Source organism: Neoarius graeffei, chromosome 26, assembly GCF_027579695.1.
Source record: "Neoarius graeffei isolate fNeoGra1 chromosome 26, fNeoGra1.pri, whole genome shotgun sequence".
In the NCBI taxonomy this organism is placed as follows: domain Eukaryota; kingdom Metazoa; phylum Chordata; class Actinopteri; order Siluriformes; family Ariidae; genus Neoarius; species Neoarius graeffei.
Window position 1 is genome coordinate 49,438,528 of NC_083594.1, and position 18,937 is coordinate 49,457,464.

General features: G+C 40.6%; 1 protein-coding gene across 2 annotated transcripts in view; it reads right to left on the reverse strand.

Annotated features, from left to right (window-relative positions):
* cadpsa (Ca2+-dependent activator protein for secretion a) overlaps positions 1 to 18,937 on the reverse strand; it is a 210,790-nt gene that overhangs the window by 97,309 nt on the left and 94,544 nt on the right. For both annotated transcript variants that reach the window (XM_060910653.1, XM_060910652.1), the window contains exons 6-8: positions 15,737 to 15,858; positions 5,656 to 5,767; positions 2,275 to 2,414 (exon numbers count right to left, since the gene is read on the reverse strand). In XM_060910653.1, coding sequence (XP_060766636.1) covers positions 2,275 to 2,414; positions 5,656 to 5,767; positions 15,737 to 15,858 — 374 coding nt within the window. The remainder of the gene's footprint in view (positions 1 to 2,274; positions 2,415 to 5,655; positions 5,768 to 15,736; positions 15,859 to 18,937) is intronic.

The window sequence follows — 18,937 nt, forward strand, 5'->3', positions numbered from 1 at the left end:
CGGAGGAAACCCACGCGGACACGGGGAGAACATGCAAACTCCACACAGAAAGGCCCTCGCCGGCCACGGGGCTCGAACCCGGACCTTCTTGCTGTGAGGCGACAGCGCTAACCACTACACCACCGTGCCACCTATGAGCACTTGTATAAAATACTTTTCTTCTGTACTGTATCTTCAGAACATTACATACAGCAGTACTGAATTCTCAAATTGTTGCTGTTTATAGCTGCTATAAAGTAATGAACAGTAACCAACTTGTTTTCTGGACACGCCACAGCTTATGTCCATAAATGTAACCATAAACGGTTAAAAAGTGCAACGTTTTGCTCGTTCCAAAATGAAAATTTGTAATCATTGGCAGGTCTCTGTGGTGTAAGAGGAATAAAATACTTCAGGCATGTTCTGTTATCAGAAAACAATCCAGGAAGAGCAATCCTGCGCCGCGTCAGGACACATCACACCACCCCGGCTGTGGATTATTTTCCTATAACTGCACACCCAAAGTTTATTCCAAACATATTACGCATAACATTACTGGACTTCTATTTTAACCCGTCTTTTTATCTGTGGTTATTGATCAATATTATTTTATTAATAATTTATTTAATCACACCTTGTAATGACCAGATTTCATCATACAGCACTTTGTCTTTAAATGTTCTGTAAATTATTGTGACTTAACCTCACTTAAAGATGTTTAGATCATGTTATGTCGATGTCATGCTTGCGTTTAGATTGTTCACTCATGTAGTTTGGTTTATTTACATCCCAAACTTACACCAAACTGTCTCCTCGTGACACATTTAATACATTTTCATCGTTCTGTCAGCATGTAACTGTTTATAATTAGAACCTAATTAAATAGTCTGACTTGTCCAAGCATTAATTTAAATTTGAAAAATTTTTTTTAATGTTGTTGTGATGTAAAGTTGAGCCAATTAACCAGAAACTTTACCTAACTGAAAGGCTCACGTGTTTTGCAATATAATGTTGTCCAGTAGATGGCGCCAAAAGCCAATAAATAGTCAAAAGTGATTTTGTTTTCTGTGGAAAAAGATTATTTTACAGCAAAGATCCTCAAACTGTTGTCCATGAAATATATCCAGAGCATCTGTGATTTCTAATTTGTTGTTGTTAAAGTGGAAATTACAGACAATAGTTACCAAGTTAATATATCATATATATCTAATTTTTTTAAACTATACCGTGTATATATATATTTTTTTACTTGTGTGGCTTAATATGTCCTCTTCTGCTGCTATCCACTGTGCTGCTGCAAACAGGAAATTTCCCCATTTTGGGATAACAAAGGTCTTCTTATCTTATCTTATGGATTTTTAAAAAATTATTATGAGCCTGCTTGACTTGAATTGAATTGTTTTAAAGGTCCACTATGTAGGATTCAACCAACTACACACCCTTCCCTTTCCAAGCATGTATTAGAATGTACGGTGGCCGTCAAGTGCCTGTTTTGTCCTTCCAGTGCTTATATTCACACTCCCTTGCTTTTTCTTGTGCTAAATAATAATAAGCATGATCCTCCGTTTTTCAAAATTCAGGTTTGTTCACCAGCACCAGCATTCCTCTTTATTTGTATTCTTTGTCTTCCTTCTGGAATCACGCTGCCATTTATAAAAACACAAAATGTCAAAGGTGCTCTCAAGAGATTTGTCTGTTCTGGTATACTGTCACGGTGCAACATGGCAGCTCTGTGGATGTTGACCTGCGCCCTATGTAAAGGCCTCATTCTAAGCTTACGACAACACAATGATTCATAATTACAGGTAATTATACACAAATATAAGCATACTTATGAATACTATGTTCTAAATTCAATTTCTGTGAATATTTTGATCCCCATAAATCCTACATCGTGCACCGATAATCCATACCTCAATTACTCAATATGTTCAATTGGTGGAAAGTTCTGGAATTAAAAAAAGCTCTATAGCTGTAATAAAGAGCTAGAATATTACTGTACACATCTAAATAATAAGCCAAAAAAAATTGAATAGATGGATTATGGTAATAAAATTAATGTGCTGTGAAAGAAGTGGTTATAGTCTAATTTTGGCACTAGATGGCGCCAAAAGCCAATAAATTGTCAAAGCAGTGTTTTCGAGGAAAGAATGATAACATAAGAGGTTTAAGGAGTTTTATGGGATTCTTCTTATTGTTTCTAAAGTAAACAATCTAACCAAAAACAGCTTTTTTAAAAAGAGGTGATTTCTTATGAACAAGCAGGGACAGTTTTTATTTTTCACTCATACTCACCCACAGTGTTTCATGTTCTGAGGTTTGTCCATGCGTATAGCGAGTTTAATCTTCAGGTCGCTGTCTGCGCAGCCTTTCGACACCGTCATCTTGTGTAGCTCGGATTGCTTGGGGCTGTTGGGAGTCGGATGTAAAACAACCTGCGTGAGGGGAGAAACGATTCATTTTCCAGCATTCCTTCAGGTCACTTTGGAATCGTTGCAGGATCATGATGTGCGATGTGTTCAGCATTTCGAAATAATGACTGATCTTCTCCAAGGGCTTTATTTAAATTTATCATACAACAGCTACTAACTAGGGAGTAGGAACACTAATACAAGCTTCTAGTCAACGGCTTTTCCAACCGCTGCTTATGCGGCATCATGGGGTGACTAACACACTCAGTGAAAGCGCTATCCGTCGTCTTCCACATCTCTCAGCTCACAGATTATCGAGTGTCTCTGTGATTGACAGGAGACACAGTATGCCATTCTGCTCTTTTGGCTCCCGGGAATGTTAAATATGATTAATATTTAAGTCACAGAAGTTAAAAAAAAATTAAACATGACATATTCTTTAAATAGGGCGGCACGGTGGTGTAGTGGTTAGCGCTGTCGCCTCACAGCAAGAAGGTTCGGGTTCGAGCCCCGTGGCCGGCGAGGGCCTTTCTGTGTGGAGTTTGCATGTTCTCCCCGTGTCCGCGTGGGTTTCCTCCGGGTGCTCCGGTTTCCCCCACAGTCCAAAGACATGCAGGTTAGGTTAACTGGTGACTCTAAATTGACCGTAGGTGTGAGTGTGAATGGTTGTCTGTGTCTATGTGTCAGCCCTGTGATGAACAAGATAAAGCGGCTAGAGATAATGAGATGAGATAATGTTTAAATATCAGCACTAGAGGATGATGTTTTAGTGATCGTTTGTCTATAATGTTCATAAAATCCTCCACAAGTAGCCTTGTAATGTGTACTATTATATTGTATTGTATCGCAAGCTAAGCATGTAACTTGTTTATATGTTTGTTTGCTTTTTTTGAGTAAGCTTCATTTTGGCATTTTCTGAATTGTATTTTAATGCTTTCATAGAGCAAGTATGATAACTCAGGAATAAAACATGACTGGATATGCTGTTATAGGAAAATTATGGGTGGTGCAATGTGAAGAAGAGTTCCTGTTACCACTACAAAGGTGATTATTTTCCAATAAGTCATGTTTTATTCCTTTTATACCACAGCAGTTTGCCAGCAATGAAACTTTTTTAAAAATTTATCAAAACAACATCAGTGCACTTGAACGCTCAAGCCCGATTGGTCAGAAGGTGTGCATTATTTTTGTATAACAGCATGACTCGGGCAGTAGTTCCAGCTGTACATACATACAATACGCACTTGGTCTAATATGGTACTGTTTCTATGGTAACAACTCATACATAGGAGTTTGGACGGCTAGAGAGAGAAGACAGGATGGTGAGGGAATGATATAACTAACTTGTCTTGTGTACATTCCACAGTATGGGCTGTCATAATGTGTGAAATATTGTTCATTATCATACTTCCAGGACACTTTTTCGATGGAATAAATACGTGTTCTATTCCCTTCTCGCGGGTTTCATTCATTTGGTTTGATAGCATGCAATATTGTTAACATATCGCTTATCCGACGTGCATTACGTCACTCTACCCAATGGAGAATGAGCGTCGAATATGGTTTACGACATTGCATGGTTGTCAAGACAACATGACGTTACAAGTCGGAGATGTAAAACTTCCGTGCTAGCGAGTGAGCGACTGTGACAATTTGTGAACAAACATGGCCGCCAGGTTTGCTTCATTAAATACGGAAGATTTTGAGAGAATTTTGAATGCGTATGTATAATAATAATAATAGTAATAATAATAATGGCTTTTTTCATGGTATATCAGTAATATTCCATTCAGCTACTCGTCTTCGACTCGTTCAATATCATGCTAGCTGAATGGAATATATCTGATATACCATGAAAAAAGCCAGCCAAAATAATTTAATTAAACATGTAAGTGTTGGCAAATTGTTGTGGTCTAAGTGGAATAACACACTCTCGAGTCTAGACCATGCTGTGATCCAAAAATTCTGCACTTCGAGTGCACGCCACTGCATGTCATACCATTATTGTGTCATGTTCAATGTTGTACAATGTTCATGTTATTAATTATTTTATATTGACGTTAATATGACTTTTTCAAAAGAAAAAAAAAAACAATGCAGATTGTCTTATCGCCCCAAAACTGAGTTCCTGACTGTTACAAAATGCGAGAAACTGTCGACTCCTTCCTTAAATGTTAAAGCTGTACTGCCTTTCAGATTTTTCAAGTGTAGGTCGTAAAAAGAATTTTCCCCGACACCTAATTATTTTTGTGTAGTGGACCGAAAGCTACTGAATTTGAATCACAGACTTCCGATTTTATTATTTTTTAAAATAGAACAATGAATGAATTTATCTCCATCTGGCCCTAAATTCTCCGCTGTTTTTTCCTGCTTCACCATGACGCGATACAAGATACTATGTCATGCATCACGTGGTGGGCTTTCCCCGTTTGTGCAAGGCAAACAATTGTGAGATACAAATTAGAAACAGGAGAGAAAAATGGAGGACGCGAGTGTGCGAATGAAACGTGAAAGACCGAACAGTAATGGAAGGCGAGAAGAAGAAAAGACGTTATGTTACATATGAAGGAAAGGAAACATAAGCAGGACCAAACTAATAAATATCGGCGCTCAGCGAGCACCTCGGTGTGATCAGCTGTTCGTTTAGTGACAGAATGATGGAACTGTCAGTGTACGCTCAAAGGTAAACCTGCGCATGGACACACACACACACACACACACATATATGGACTTCCTCTGTCTGCTTGACTGCGTGAAGCGAGCGATTTCATGCACATTATTTGCTTGGGAATCCCATCAAATTAAATAACTTCCCAGCCACAGAATGGCCTGGGATTTTGTGAGATATTACAGAAATAAACATCTATCACAATGACCGCATTTCAGACAGAACTAAATTTCATCAGTTTTATGACATCGAAAGGCCGTCTAGCTTTAAATAAGCATCTCCTTACAGAAAACCTCTCCAGAATATCAGTGTATTTTCACACTTTACAGTGGTGCCAGGATCGGAGCGGGAGGGACCAAGTGTCCCAATACGGATAGGAGTATCTGAGCGGTCTGATCTGGTGCGTTTCAACCAACCAATAAAAGACCAAAAATGTTTTACTTTTGGTTCCTCAGGTTAAGCTTTGGCTTCGATTTGGGTGTCGACACGGCATTAGTTGGAAGCATGCGAATGTGCAAATGGAAGGTGCTTGTGATGATCGTAAGACAAAAATGTGTGCATTTGTGAGGGTTTTTTTTGTTTGTTTGTTTGTTTTACCCGTCCCAGCTCTTTATCTTCCAGTGCCAGCACTCCGGTACTCTCAGTGAACAGTTTCACCTTGACAGCAGGAAGCGGGTGCGTGGTGGTGAAGTCTCCTTGAGTTCCCCAACTACAGAGAGAGAGAGAGAGAGAGAGAGAGAGAGAGAGAGAGAGATTATTGGAGTGCCTGTTTATTGCTTTCCTGTGAATAATTAAGCTTATTTTGACTGTGTGTGTGTGTGTGTGTGTGTGTGTGTGTGTGTGTGTGTGTGTGTGTGTGTGTGTGTGTGCGTAAAACTAATGAGTGTCCTTCTACACTCTCATCTCCACAGTCTGATGCCAGATCTGAAGCTTTGTGTGTGTGTGTGTGTGTGTGTGTGTGTGTGTGTGTGTGTGTGTGTGTGTGTGTGTTTTATCTGACAAGTCTTTTGATCTTTTCTTAGTCAGGGTAGCTCATGCTCTCCCTACAGCATCTGAACTTTATAAATCTTTTTTTTATTTCTTTTTTTTTTTGCCTTCAAAGCTGCAACACTAGATAACAAAACCTCGCTCAAGCTTCCTGCTGAGACCTTCATGTGTGAAATGCAAAGTCGCGGGATTTTTAGATTTTTGCATCAAAAAAAAACACAAAAAGAAAAAGGCCAACAAATGTGCATGTGCTCAACATTGGTATATATAAGTAAGCTTTGAAAAATCTTTGAAGAAAAGTCAGAGAACAGGAAACACGAATCAGTCACTGCTTGAGAAAGGAGGTTTGGTCGAATTTTTCCCCAACTGATGCGAACTGGAAATCTTGGACACGTCAATCAAGCATGCTCATTCGAATATTAAGCCACGCCCATATCGGATATCCACTCAAGATCTCCAATAGATCGATACAGTTTCTACAAAGCCCCTATTGAGGTATTTCACTCACGTGACCAAGTCACGTGATGCAGCCATTTTGGACGGCACGCTTAAGTCCTTCAGTGCAAGGCGGTATGAGATGGTGGAGACCTTTGCGCGCTTTAACAAGAAAGTAAGCTGTGATTCGTGTTAAATTGGATCTGTCTTTTATCACAAACACTGTACCCAGCCTTGGTATGGAGCCAAGGTTGTCGACAGAAGTCAACAGTTTGATGAAGGATGACCCCAGCAGTTTGAAACGGTACAAGGTAGGCTATGTTCACACTTTCTTGTTACTCGGGGGATCCGAGATCCCCTGAAACAGACATGAGATCCCTTGAAAACATGATTTGGGAAATGTTGGGGGGTCTCTAAAATATTGGCAAAATGATGTTTATTGACATAGCAATCGTGCGTAACGGGAAGCATTTGCATATCCGAAGTGTTGTGTTTACTTGACAACGACTGCTGCTGCCAGGTTGGTTGTTGAGTAGCCTGACTGTTTTTTTTCCTTGCGTGTGGTATCATTGTTGACGCCAGGTTGTTTTTTGAACATGCCAATGCGGACACGATTTCCCCTGATGAGTTATGACTTCAGACGCGATGCGTGTATGGAGGTGTGGAGTCTGCGTGATATGTGCGTAAGATAGGCTTCTCATGTGTTTGGAGATCCGCGCTCTTTTTATTTTCTTTTTTTTCTCTTTCTTTCTTTCTTTCTTTCTTTCTTTTTACGTAATTTCCCTGTTTATTTCTGTCCCGTTTCTTTCTAGCCTCTGTTATTGCGTTTTATGTCTGATGTCACTTTATCTACTTGTTTTGTAATGACTTGATACTTTCAATTAAAAAAAAAAAAGATCCGCGCTCTGAGACAAGCGCAAGTTGGCTCCCAATCCTGTCTCTTCATAGCTGCAATCCATTTGGCCCTCTTGTCTGGGTCAGTAGGAAACCGGTAAAAGGAGCGTCCTGCACGCCGTCCCTGTCTGTTGTGGCAGCCCACAGCACAACAAGCAAACACCATGGTTATTTATAGACCGCTTACTGACAAATTAATCGATTCTAGGTGTCTGTAACACGTTTTTTTTCAAGCTGGTTCTCCCTCTCTGTCTGCAGCGTTAGTATGTAGCTTGCCGTCCAAAATGGCGGACACCGGGGCGTCACGTGACCCTGTGACGTCAGGTGAAATACCTCAATTCATTCAATATTCATCATATCTGCGTCGATCAGTCTTTGGAAGACGATGATGCTTTGGTGAGTTTTTAATAAAGTTGACCCTGCGCATTTTAATAAAGATTATTACACTCATACCTACGCGACGCACACACTACACTGTCAGTGTCATTGCTGTGCTGAGGATGAGCCAGCAACCAAAACAATACCTGCTCTGTATACTGTATATAGTACGTATGTGTGGGTGTACATTCACTCAGTGTGTGTCAAAACATTTATCTGAATGTGTGTGCAGACATGCAGGGTGTGTGTGTGTGTGTGTGTGTGTGTGTGTGTATGTGTGTGAAACACTGGTATTCATTTGTATGCATGATTAAATGTAAGAGTTTTAAGTGTAGATTATGTGTGTGTATGTGAAAGAGAGAGAGAGAGAGATCTCCGGAGATGAAGAGGGCAGTCAGCAGTGTACTGGGGAACTGAGCACAGAGAGACCCGTCTCCATAGCAACGTCTTTCAGCCGAGTTCCCTACAGAAAGCCTGGGGTGAGCCGGGGGGCACACGGCCCATGTGTGTGTGTGTCAATGTTATCTGACACTTCCTATCAGTATTCATCAGAGATCATAAAATAACTGCCGTATTTCATGTCACGCCTTCAAAACTTGTATCCCAGGCACCATCCCAGGAACACAGGCCGTCTTTTTTCTTTCTTTCTTTTTTTTTCTCGACATTGTGACTAATAATCGTTTTTCAAACATGTTGCTTATTTCCAAATGGTGTATTAGAGTTATTGTAGGTAAAAAAAAAATAATACATATATTCTTGGAAAGATTTCCCGAGATTAAAGTCATAAATTTACAAGAACAAACCTCAGATATTTTCTGATATTGTAAAGCCAGAAGTCTGAACAAACTTACAAGAAACGTTCCTTGGAATGTTTTTTTTTTTGTCAAGGAAGCACAGTGACTCCGGTGTACTTAACTCTTGGCTAAGATGTTTTGAAGCAACAGTTGTGGGCAAATGAGAAGAATACAAGCACTGAAATAAATTTCTGATTTTTTTTTTTTTTTACGATTCTCAGAATTTTTTGCTCACAATAACACACTTTACAAAGATATATTTTGCCAACAAGTAGAGTTTATTATTTTCTCAGCTGCGGAAGTAGTTTTTGAAAAAGCAGCGTGTTCAGGTGGTTGGTTGGAGAAAGATCTGATTCAGATGTCCAGTGTAGTATTAATAATGCCCGGATTATATTCATATCAGTTGGTAAGAATAAGTTCGATAGCATATTAGGGCTACTTAAGGTTTAAAAAAAAATTACAGGGGACATCGTGGCTCAGGTAGATAAGGCGCCATACCATAAATCCCGGGATCGATTCCGACCCGAGGTCATTTCCCAATCCCTCCCTGTCTCTACACTGTCCTATCCAATAAAGGTGAAAAAAAGCCCAAAAAATATCTTTAAAAAAAAATTACAGAGCTGAAGGAGGGAGAAATACAGGATTTGGATGTTGATGTTCAAAGTCAAGATCCTAAAAACTTTCATTCTGGCTCCACCAGTGAAGTGACGTTCCACAGACGGACCAAGACGGACGCTCGGTTAAGGAGTTTAACAGAAACCAATTTAACATGACTGATTTACTTCTTGATAAACTTGGATATTTTAATTACGTCCGTAATTTCCGCAAATGTTTTTTTTTTCTTAGTACAGTGTGGGTGTGTGAATGATTTATAATGACTTCTTGAAAGAATTCAAGCTCATTGAAGTTCCTTTTGGAAAAACATCTTTGGCCCAATTCGACTTGAACGATTGAAGACGTAACACTCACAGGAAGTGTCGCCGTGAGCCCAGCTTCAATGCACCTTGGCACAGACTTAACACACCTGCAGTGTGCTGATAGCGAACGGACCTGGCTGAAGCAGAGAGAAAACCTCAAATAACCCTGAGAGCAGGTTAAACACTCCACAAGCCGGACCGCTGTGTCCATGATATCAGAATTCTGGCAGGTTGTTTACATGATGATGTACTTTTTTTTCTCTCTCTCTCTGCTGTTTGATTTACATTTAAATAAACAGCATCTTACAAAGAGATTTAATGTCAGTGTTGTGTTTCAGGGCGTGCTGAATGCAATGACATTTCGACAAGAAACCTGTTTTTCAGAAATGACATTTCACCCAGAAACGCAAAAACAAAAAGTCAGTTAACCTGAGGTCGACCTGCATAACGGAGCTTAACGGACCAAGGCCAGCACTATTACATACTTTGATAACGTTTGTTTTTATCTAATCAAAATAGAGAACCAATTGTATGCAGATGTTTGGGCACCCCTTGACAAATAACGCATTATGGTCATATTTGAAGTGAAAAGATGTAAACACGCAAACTACTACAGCAAACTACTGAAATAAAGAAATAACATTATCTGACAATTTAATGCACGGTTACATCATATTGAAAAACAGAAAAAAATGGTTTGGACACCCTTCCATTTGTAAAATCTTGTCGAGAATTATCATTAGGAATGTCAAAGTGGAAGAAATTGTCTGACTTGTCACACCTCGTATGAATATTCAACATCCATGGGCTCCTCTGACAAGCTAATTGATGCCGATAAAGCAGCGGAAGGCTATTGAACAGTTATTCCACGAAATCGAGTCGTACATGGCTTATAGACTACTCAGCATGACGTGCCTCATCGGTTATAAACCATGTAGAACGATGAGATTGAGTGGAATAACTGTTTTGTTCCATCCACATTCACTGGATTTTGAGAAACTGAGCATTTTTATTTTTATTTTCTGCAAATTCGGTAAATAAAAACTCGATACACAACATCCGACAAAATCATTTCTGCTTAGAATGTTAACAAACTGGCGAAATGACAGTAGCAACTTGTGAAAAATGCGATAATAATAATTCTTGAAAAAAAAAAAAGATACGTTCTTACGGTGCGGCACGGTGGTGTAGTGGTTAGCGCTGTCGCCTCACAGCAAGAAGGTCCGGGTTCGAGCCCCGTGGCCGGCGAGGGCCTTTCTGTGCGGAGTTTGCATGTTCTCCCCGTGTCCGCGTGGGTTTCCTCCGGGTGCTCCGGTTTCCCCCACAGTCCAAAGACATGCAGGTTAGGTTAACTGGTGACTCTAAATTGAGCGTAGGTGTGAATGTGAGTGTGAATGGTTGTCTGTGTCTATGTGTCAGCCCTGTGATGACCTGGCGACTTGTCCAGGGTGTACCCCGCCTTTCGCCCGTAGTCAGCTGGGATAGGCTCCAGCTTGCCTGCAACCCTGTAGAAGGATAAAGCGGCTACAGATAATGAGATGAGATGAGATGAGATGAGATGAGATGAGATGAGACGTTCTTACGGTCAAATACTTTTATTCCATATTTTGTTGCTTTTTTATTTTTGTATTTTTTGGGTTTTGTTTCGAGTAGAGTTTTCATTTCATCCTCGGTTGATTCAGCAACATGCTCCGCCATTTTGTTTTTCTCTACTCAAGGTATATAAGCTGATAGCCTAGTTGTAGAGTACTGTGGGTGGTAGAAATGGGCAACTGGACTTGCTTGAAGATTCTTGAAAACGTTTCACCTCTCGTCCAAAAAGCTTCCTCAGTTCTGTCTGACTAATAGGGACAGACTCCCTATGAGTCAGACAGAACTGAGGAAGCCTTTTGGACGAGAGGTGAAACGTTTTCAAGAATCTTCAAGCAAGTCCAGTTGTCCATTTCTACCACCCACAGTTTACTATGACCTGGATGATTGAGAATCTTCACAGACATAGTTGTAGAGTAGCCAATCAGAGCATGCGATTGCTCATATCCAGTGAATGTGGATTGAATAAAAACCAGTGATGCCCAGTCTGGACTTGATAGATGTTGTAAAACAGGAAATGAAATTCATATATTTATGAACCAGGTATTTAAAGAACCTCTATTTAATTTGTTCCAGAGGTGGACAGTAATGAAGTACATTTACTTGAGTACTATCCTTAAGTACACTTTTTGAGTATCTGTGAGTCAAAGTGAGTACAACTAGTCAATTCCATTGTTCGAAATGAAATAGCATGGAATCTGCACGGAAGAGTCATCAGAAGTCACCTGACCTGCAGCCGCATCACAAAACTCAATGCCAGATAGAAAACAATTGATAGATCGTGTCCAAACTTTTGCATGCGACTGTAACGACAATGTACCAGCTAGTGAATAAAAAGGAATTAGAATACATATTTACTGTACATTGAAGTAAAAAACAATCCAGGGTTCACAATCCTTACTATTATAACTGCATTACAATTCATGCATGCTGACATTGCAATATCATATAACAAATTATTTTATCAGATTAGTCAAGCGAGCATGTTGATAGCTCAGATTTCAGGAGCTCAGTAATCTGGTTATATGATATATAATATATATATATATATATATATATATATATATATATATATATATATATATATATATATATATAATGATAGACACTATTTTCCTCTATCTTTTTGGGCTGCGACACCACTTAAGAGATGTGAATATCATGTATTTAGCAATAAATATTGATTATTCTTATTATTGACTGAAACAATCACCATTTTGCTGTTATCAGGTGCAATTCACGTAACCAGAAACAAATAATGAACAAAATTTGATTGTAATAATAAGATAATTTTGTACATACAGTACTCTATATTCATACTCATGATAACTCACAAAACATCCTTGATGTGATGTATTTCTGAGTGAAACAGGATGTTTCGCTCATATTTTGTTTCTTTCCCTGCGCTTGCATGGATGTAGTCAGAAATCAGGAGGAGATATTTGCATTTTCATGAAAAAAACAAAAAAGTAATTATGGAAAAATGTGACTGATTCTGATGCCTTGTGTACATTATGACCAGGGATAAGAACGAACAAGGTAAAAATGAATTATAATATCCATATTTAGTAAAAATCTCATCTCATTATCTCTAGCCGCTTTATCCTGTTCTACAGGGTCGCAGGCAAGCTGGAGCCTACCCCAGCTGACTACGGGCGAAAGGCGGGGTACACCCTGGACAAGTCGCCAGGTCATCACAGGGCTGACACATAGACACAGACAACCATTCACACTCACATTCACACCTACGGTCAATTTAGAGTCACCAGTTAACCTAACCTGCATGTCTTTGGACTGTGGGGGAAACCGGAGCACCCGGAGGAAACCCACGCGGACACCATGCAAACTCCGCACAGAAAGGCCCTCGCCGGCCACGGGGCTTGAACCCAGACCTCCTTGCTATGAGGCGACAGCGCTAACCACTACACCACCGTGCCACCCCATGATGATGATTTATTATACTGTAATAAGGACTCTGTAAAATCAAGCACTGGAATCCATTTTACACTTTGTTAACCCATTCTAAATCATCATGGTTCATACTTTCCTAGCTCTTTAAGCTCCCAAAAGGAAAACAGAACAACAACAACAACAACAAAAAAGATAATGGTTTACAACCATGAATACACTTCAAATGCTGAAAAATATCTCGAAGATATCTGTCTACTCAGACTCATTAAGGCATCAATACTATTAATTAATTTAAATTACATTAATAATAGCAGCCATCAGAGTTCTAAGTCACTAATGAGCTGTCTCAGCAGGATTAATTCACTGTTACGGAGAAATGATTTGAACTACGAGACACACTCAGACAAGCACACAGGCGGCTTCTCAAAGGGAGTAGAGTTCAAGGAGTTTACAGTATCGTTGCATCATTCATGCACACACACAGAGTGAAGTGTATTATACAACCCAGGTCTTGTTTAGGATCAGTGTGTATCAATGTTTAAAAAAAAATACAGTGATATTAAAGGAATCAGCTTTAACATGTTCACTGTTGAAAGTTTGCTTCTGAAATGATTCTTTTTTTTCCCCTGATTGATTCAGTTCAGTGGATTAAAATGATTCGAATCTATGAGTCAAGTCAAACAATAACTTATTCAAAGTTAAGGAGATAAACGTGACCTTTTATGACATCATTTGCGTGACAGTGAACTTTTCACTTTATTCACTCCGACTGCTCTCACACCCTTTCACACTTTTCATGATCAGGCGAATATTTTTCATGAAAGTGTCAGATTTTTGGATTTCTATCGCAATCACTATCACTCTTAGGGCCTCTGCATGCTCTTGCGACAAGGCTTTCGCAGATAGCTTTTCGCAGACAGTTGTAATTTATCGTTGAGCGGGGAGTAATAGGCGTGCGCGATGTTATTCACCGCCACAACGCAAGGGGGCGCGAAGTCGCGAAATCGCTAGGAGTAGTTGATGGGTGTGGTTAGTGGAGTGTTTATCCTCCGGTTACTTATAATGACTAGAATTGGAGTCGTATAGATGTACGTACTTCCTCACTTCCTCGATCAACCGCTCTTCGTGCTGCTCCATCTTTGCTCGTGTTTTTAAAAATGGCGGTCGTGAAAACAAAACAAACCGGGAAAGTAGGGAAGCGGAAGTGCGTGTACAGCGGCTGTAGAGTGGACCAATCAGAGCCCTCTTGTCTGCGACGCTGTCTGCGAGGCTTCTGCGGTGGTCACAATTTTTGGGAGGTGCACGCAGAGCGTCTGCGAAGGTGGGGGGGCTACGCAGACGCCATCTGCGAGGACTGGGTTGTCAGCATAAATTGGCCTTTACATACATGTCAACCTATACGGAATGTCCGTATTTTATACGGATTTGATTCAATAAATGTAGTATACGGGCGTATGAATAAAGTTATACGGATTCTTTAAAAAAAACTTCAATATTTATTTAGAGCTATAATCAATTGCCACAATGATAAAAGAGCGCATAACATTTACAAACATACTGTACACCACAGAAAGCACAGACAGCCAGTAAAGAGTCTTAAGAAATCGCGCGTTATCTTGTGGTAGCGAGACTTCGTTCCACTTCTGATCATGCGCACACCGCATTGCAAGAATCCCGCCAACCGGGAAGTAACATTTTGTTTGAAATGCGTATTTCCACCTGAGCGACTTTCACTAGCGACTGAAAAGATTCTGAATGGGCACTCCGGCAAGATCAACACAGACGCTTGCTGTGACATGCAGCCTCGTGAGTATTGGTGCAGACTGCTAAAAAAGCTGTCATGGAGTACAATTCAGAACATTAGAGTGACACTTTGTGTTTTTGTCGAACACTGGAGCTTTGTATTCATTCTGAAGGTTATTGTTTTTAATATTGAATAAAAAGTAACTTGGATATATCATTGTTAATTATCATTCAAATTTTAGGTAAATTATTTTAATTTGCATCTTATACGGATTTTATAAGGGAAATATGGATTTTGGAGGTTGGTTATGCAGGTTTGATTGAGCAAAGGTTGACATGTATGCTCTTATCACTCTTAATCTGTCTCCGTCCTTTCTTCTTGACTCACTCACACACATCCGTTCAGATAATCCTGTGTTTGATTATGGTGATGTGCTGTTTGGATCGATGAAGAAGCATAATAGGCGTCTGATCAGACAGACGCAGTGTGTCTCGCAGCAGATGTCTGGCTCTCACAAACTCCGCTTCAGGTGCGTGGAGTGTGAACGTGTGTGGATGTGGAGCTGTGTGTGTGAACGGAGGTAAATCTAAAATGGTCAGTCTCGTTTTCACCTGATCCTTATTACATCCAGATACACATACATAAATTCAATCTGAGATCAGATCACAGTCAGGATGCACTTGGGAAATATGGGCCTTTACACGCGTTAACATCCGCGTGCATTTAAATCTCAGGAGGAATCTCTGTACAGTGTCGCTAGTTGACATCACAGAAGCTGGATAAATTATTCGACATGTACGCCGTGACACGAGCACTCATGGACATCGGGGGAATTATTCATCCCACTGAGGAAGACCCGAGTTGGACTCAGTTCCTCTTTTCAAATATTACGTGAAGCAGGTCACAAAGCATCCGTACTCGGAGGACGGATTTAAATCCAGAACTCGTGGACAGTGTGAAATATCGAGTTAAGCTTTACACCTTATCCATGTGTGTTTTTTCAATAACAATAACTTTTCAACACTCACGTGGGTTTGGAGGCTTCGGCTTGGTCAGTCTGGAGTTTCTGGCCTCCTTCCACCTCCATGGTGCAGTAGACGATGCGATTAGGAGCAAGCGACTTCAAACCCTGAACCTCCATGATCACAACCTGAGAGTACAGCCAATAATACAGTGTTATGAAACCCTATCATACACTATAGTAAGTTAAGACAACTAAGAAACACTTTGAAAGCCACAAAGAATATTTTTCCGACTTGGACCATACTCCAGGTCACATTTCATTGCAAAGCAATGATGAAATTTATTTTATTTTGCCACATCCATAGTTGAAAGCACACCTGCAAGGTGTTTGCCTGTCGCACCGCCACCAGTGCCAGTGGGCCAGTTGCAGGGTCATCACCTGGGAACCACCCTTCACAGATGTTTCACCCCTTTGATCCCAGAACATCTCTGGGTGGTTGGGCCGCGGTCGGGGCATCTCTCTACCGCTTCCTGCAGCTGACCCGAAGATCCTTGGTTCCCCCACTTTGGGTCTTTCCTTCTACATACATCTTACGAGGCCAGTATGGTGTGATAAGATTGTACTATAGAATTACAAAGCCTCAAATGGACAACAAAATTTGCAACAATGAGTCCTGCTGCAGAATGGTGGTGTAGTGGTTAGCACACAGCAAGAAGGTTCTGGGTTTGAGCCCAGCGGTCGACGTGGGCCTTTCTGTGTGGAGTTTGCATGTTCTCTCCATGTCTGGTTTCCCTCACAGTTCAAAGACATGCAGTGAGGTTAACACAGGGCAGCCAAGGCCTGAGGTTGGGCTGAAGTGCCCTTGAACAAGGGTACCTAACCCACAACTGCTCCCTGGGTGCTGTAGTGTCGCTGCCCAATGTTCTGGGTATGTGTGTGTGTATTCATTGCTCACTTGTGTGTGTTCACTGCTTCAGATAGGTTACATGCAGAGGTTAAATATCACTGTGTGCTTGAGTGTACATGTGAGAAATAAAGGCTCCTTGGCTTAATATTACGGTGCGTGCGTACAACATTTCTTCAGGTCCCGATTCGCAACTTTAGTGCCATACTGAAGCAGTGTAGTGAACTTGAAGAGGAATTCACACAAGCGAAAGTGAAAAAGTCAAAATGCGTCAAGTACTAGATCCCTCGGAGTAATCCAGCAATGCAACTCATTAGAGCAATGGAGTCTGGACGACAAAGTCAAGCCAACTAAGAAGCACTGCTTGACTGCAAACGCTCTGACAATCCTTTTTATGGCCTGTGTGATTTGGCTGTGAAACTGGAGATGGCATCCTCAGTGCTTTGACGAGTGGGCAGTGAATTGTGATTGAACATTTCAGCTGCCACGCCAAAGGAATACTGTACCGTAGGCGCAACCATTTATTCTCCCATTTGTGGATCATCTATGAACAGAATTAGATGATCGTGTGTGCAGCCATTTGTTGAGTCTGAAAGCACAGTAGCTCATGCTCATGCCTGGCAAACTCACGATGCTGACTGATAAACTGTGGTGTGAAATCAAACAGGGATATTTAAGTTATTCCAAGAAATCGAGTCGTACATGAGCTGATAGCTATAAGCCATGTAGGATGAGACTGAGCAGAATAACTGTTTTATTCTATCCACATTCACTGGATTTTGAGAAACAGAGCATTTTTATTTTTATATTTTGCAAATTTGATATATAAAAACTTTATACAAAACGTCAGACCAAATTATTTCCGCTAAGAATGTAAACAGACTGGCAAAATGACAGAAGCAACTGTGAAAAATGCGATAATAATTCTTGAAAAATAAAAACGACATGTTCTGACAGGCGGCACGGTGGTGTAGTGGTTAGCGCTGTCGCCTCACAGCAAGAAGGTCCTGGGTTCGAGCCCCGGGACCGGCGAGGGCCTTTCTGTGCGGAGTTTGCATGTTCTCCCCGTGTCTGCGTGGGTTTCCTCCGGGTGCTCCGGTTTCCCCCACAGTCCAAAGACATGCAGGTTAGGTTAACTGGTGACTCTAAATTGAGCGTAGGTGTGAATGGTTGTCTGTGTCTATGTGTCAGCCCTGTGATGACCTGGCGACTTGTCCAGGGTGTACCCCGCCTTTCGCCCGTAGTCAGCTGGGATAGGCTCCAGCTTGCCTGCGACCCTGTAGAAGGATAAAGTGGCTACAGATAATGAGATGAGATGAGATGTTCTGACCATCAAATACTTTTATTCATATTTTGTTGCTTCTTTTTTGCATTTTTTTCGGGTTTTGTTTTCGAGTAGAGTTTTTATTTCGTCCTGGGTTGGTTCAGCAACATGCGCCGCCATTTTCTTTTTCTCGACTCACAGTATATGAGCTGATAGCCTAGTAGTAGAGTAGCCAATCAGAGCGCATGATTGCTCATATCCAGTGAATGTGGATAGAATACAAACCAGTGATGCCCAGTCTGGACTTGACAGATGTTTTAAAACAGGAAATGAAATTCATATATTTATGAACTAGGCATTTAAAGAACCTCTATTTAATTTGTTCCAGAGGTGGACAGTAACAAAGTACATTTACTTGAGTACTCTACTTGAGTACACTTTGAGTATCTGTACTTTACTTGAGTATTATTGTTTTTTGGAAACTTATAACTTCACGACATTTGAAAGACAAATATCGTACTTTTCACTCCACTACATTTCTATCAAGGTCCTCGTTACTATGAAGTAGCTTTGAAAGTGGATGTTTTTTCTTTTCTTTTCTAAAACGTGATGGTTTTTTCGCAGGTGACACTGAGACAGCCTGTCAGTAATCACTAGGGTCGCGTCACGTCCATAGGCTGTATAAAATCAAGATCAATGATTTCTCAGCAGCGTTATTTGAACACGATGAGTTGATGGCAGAATGGAAGGAGGCGGTTCTTCTGCAGAATGCACGCACTCATGGCCCATGAACCCATGTTTCAGTTTTCTGAAAGGATTAAAGATTCAATTCATTTTAAATGTTTGCTTTGTTCGCCTAAAATGAACCATATCACAGCCTACAAAAACAAGCCATCCAACCTGCGGAAGCATATTGAGGTACCCAAACGTTTTATTCCAAGAGAAAACTTGCAACGAAGTTGTCTGTGCTTTTAGAGCTAGCGATAACGTTGCAATAGCTATGCCGTCTGGTTAGTCAAATGACTTTCTATGGATTTGCCCACCAAGTTGCCGTCGCCTTGTCCACGGCTAACACTGATGCATAGCTAGTTAAACTG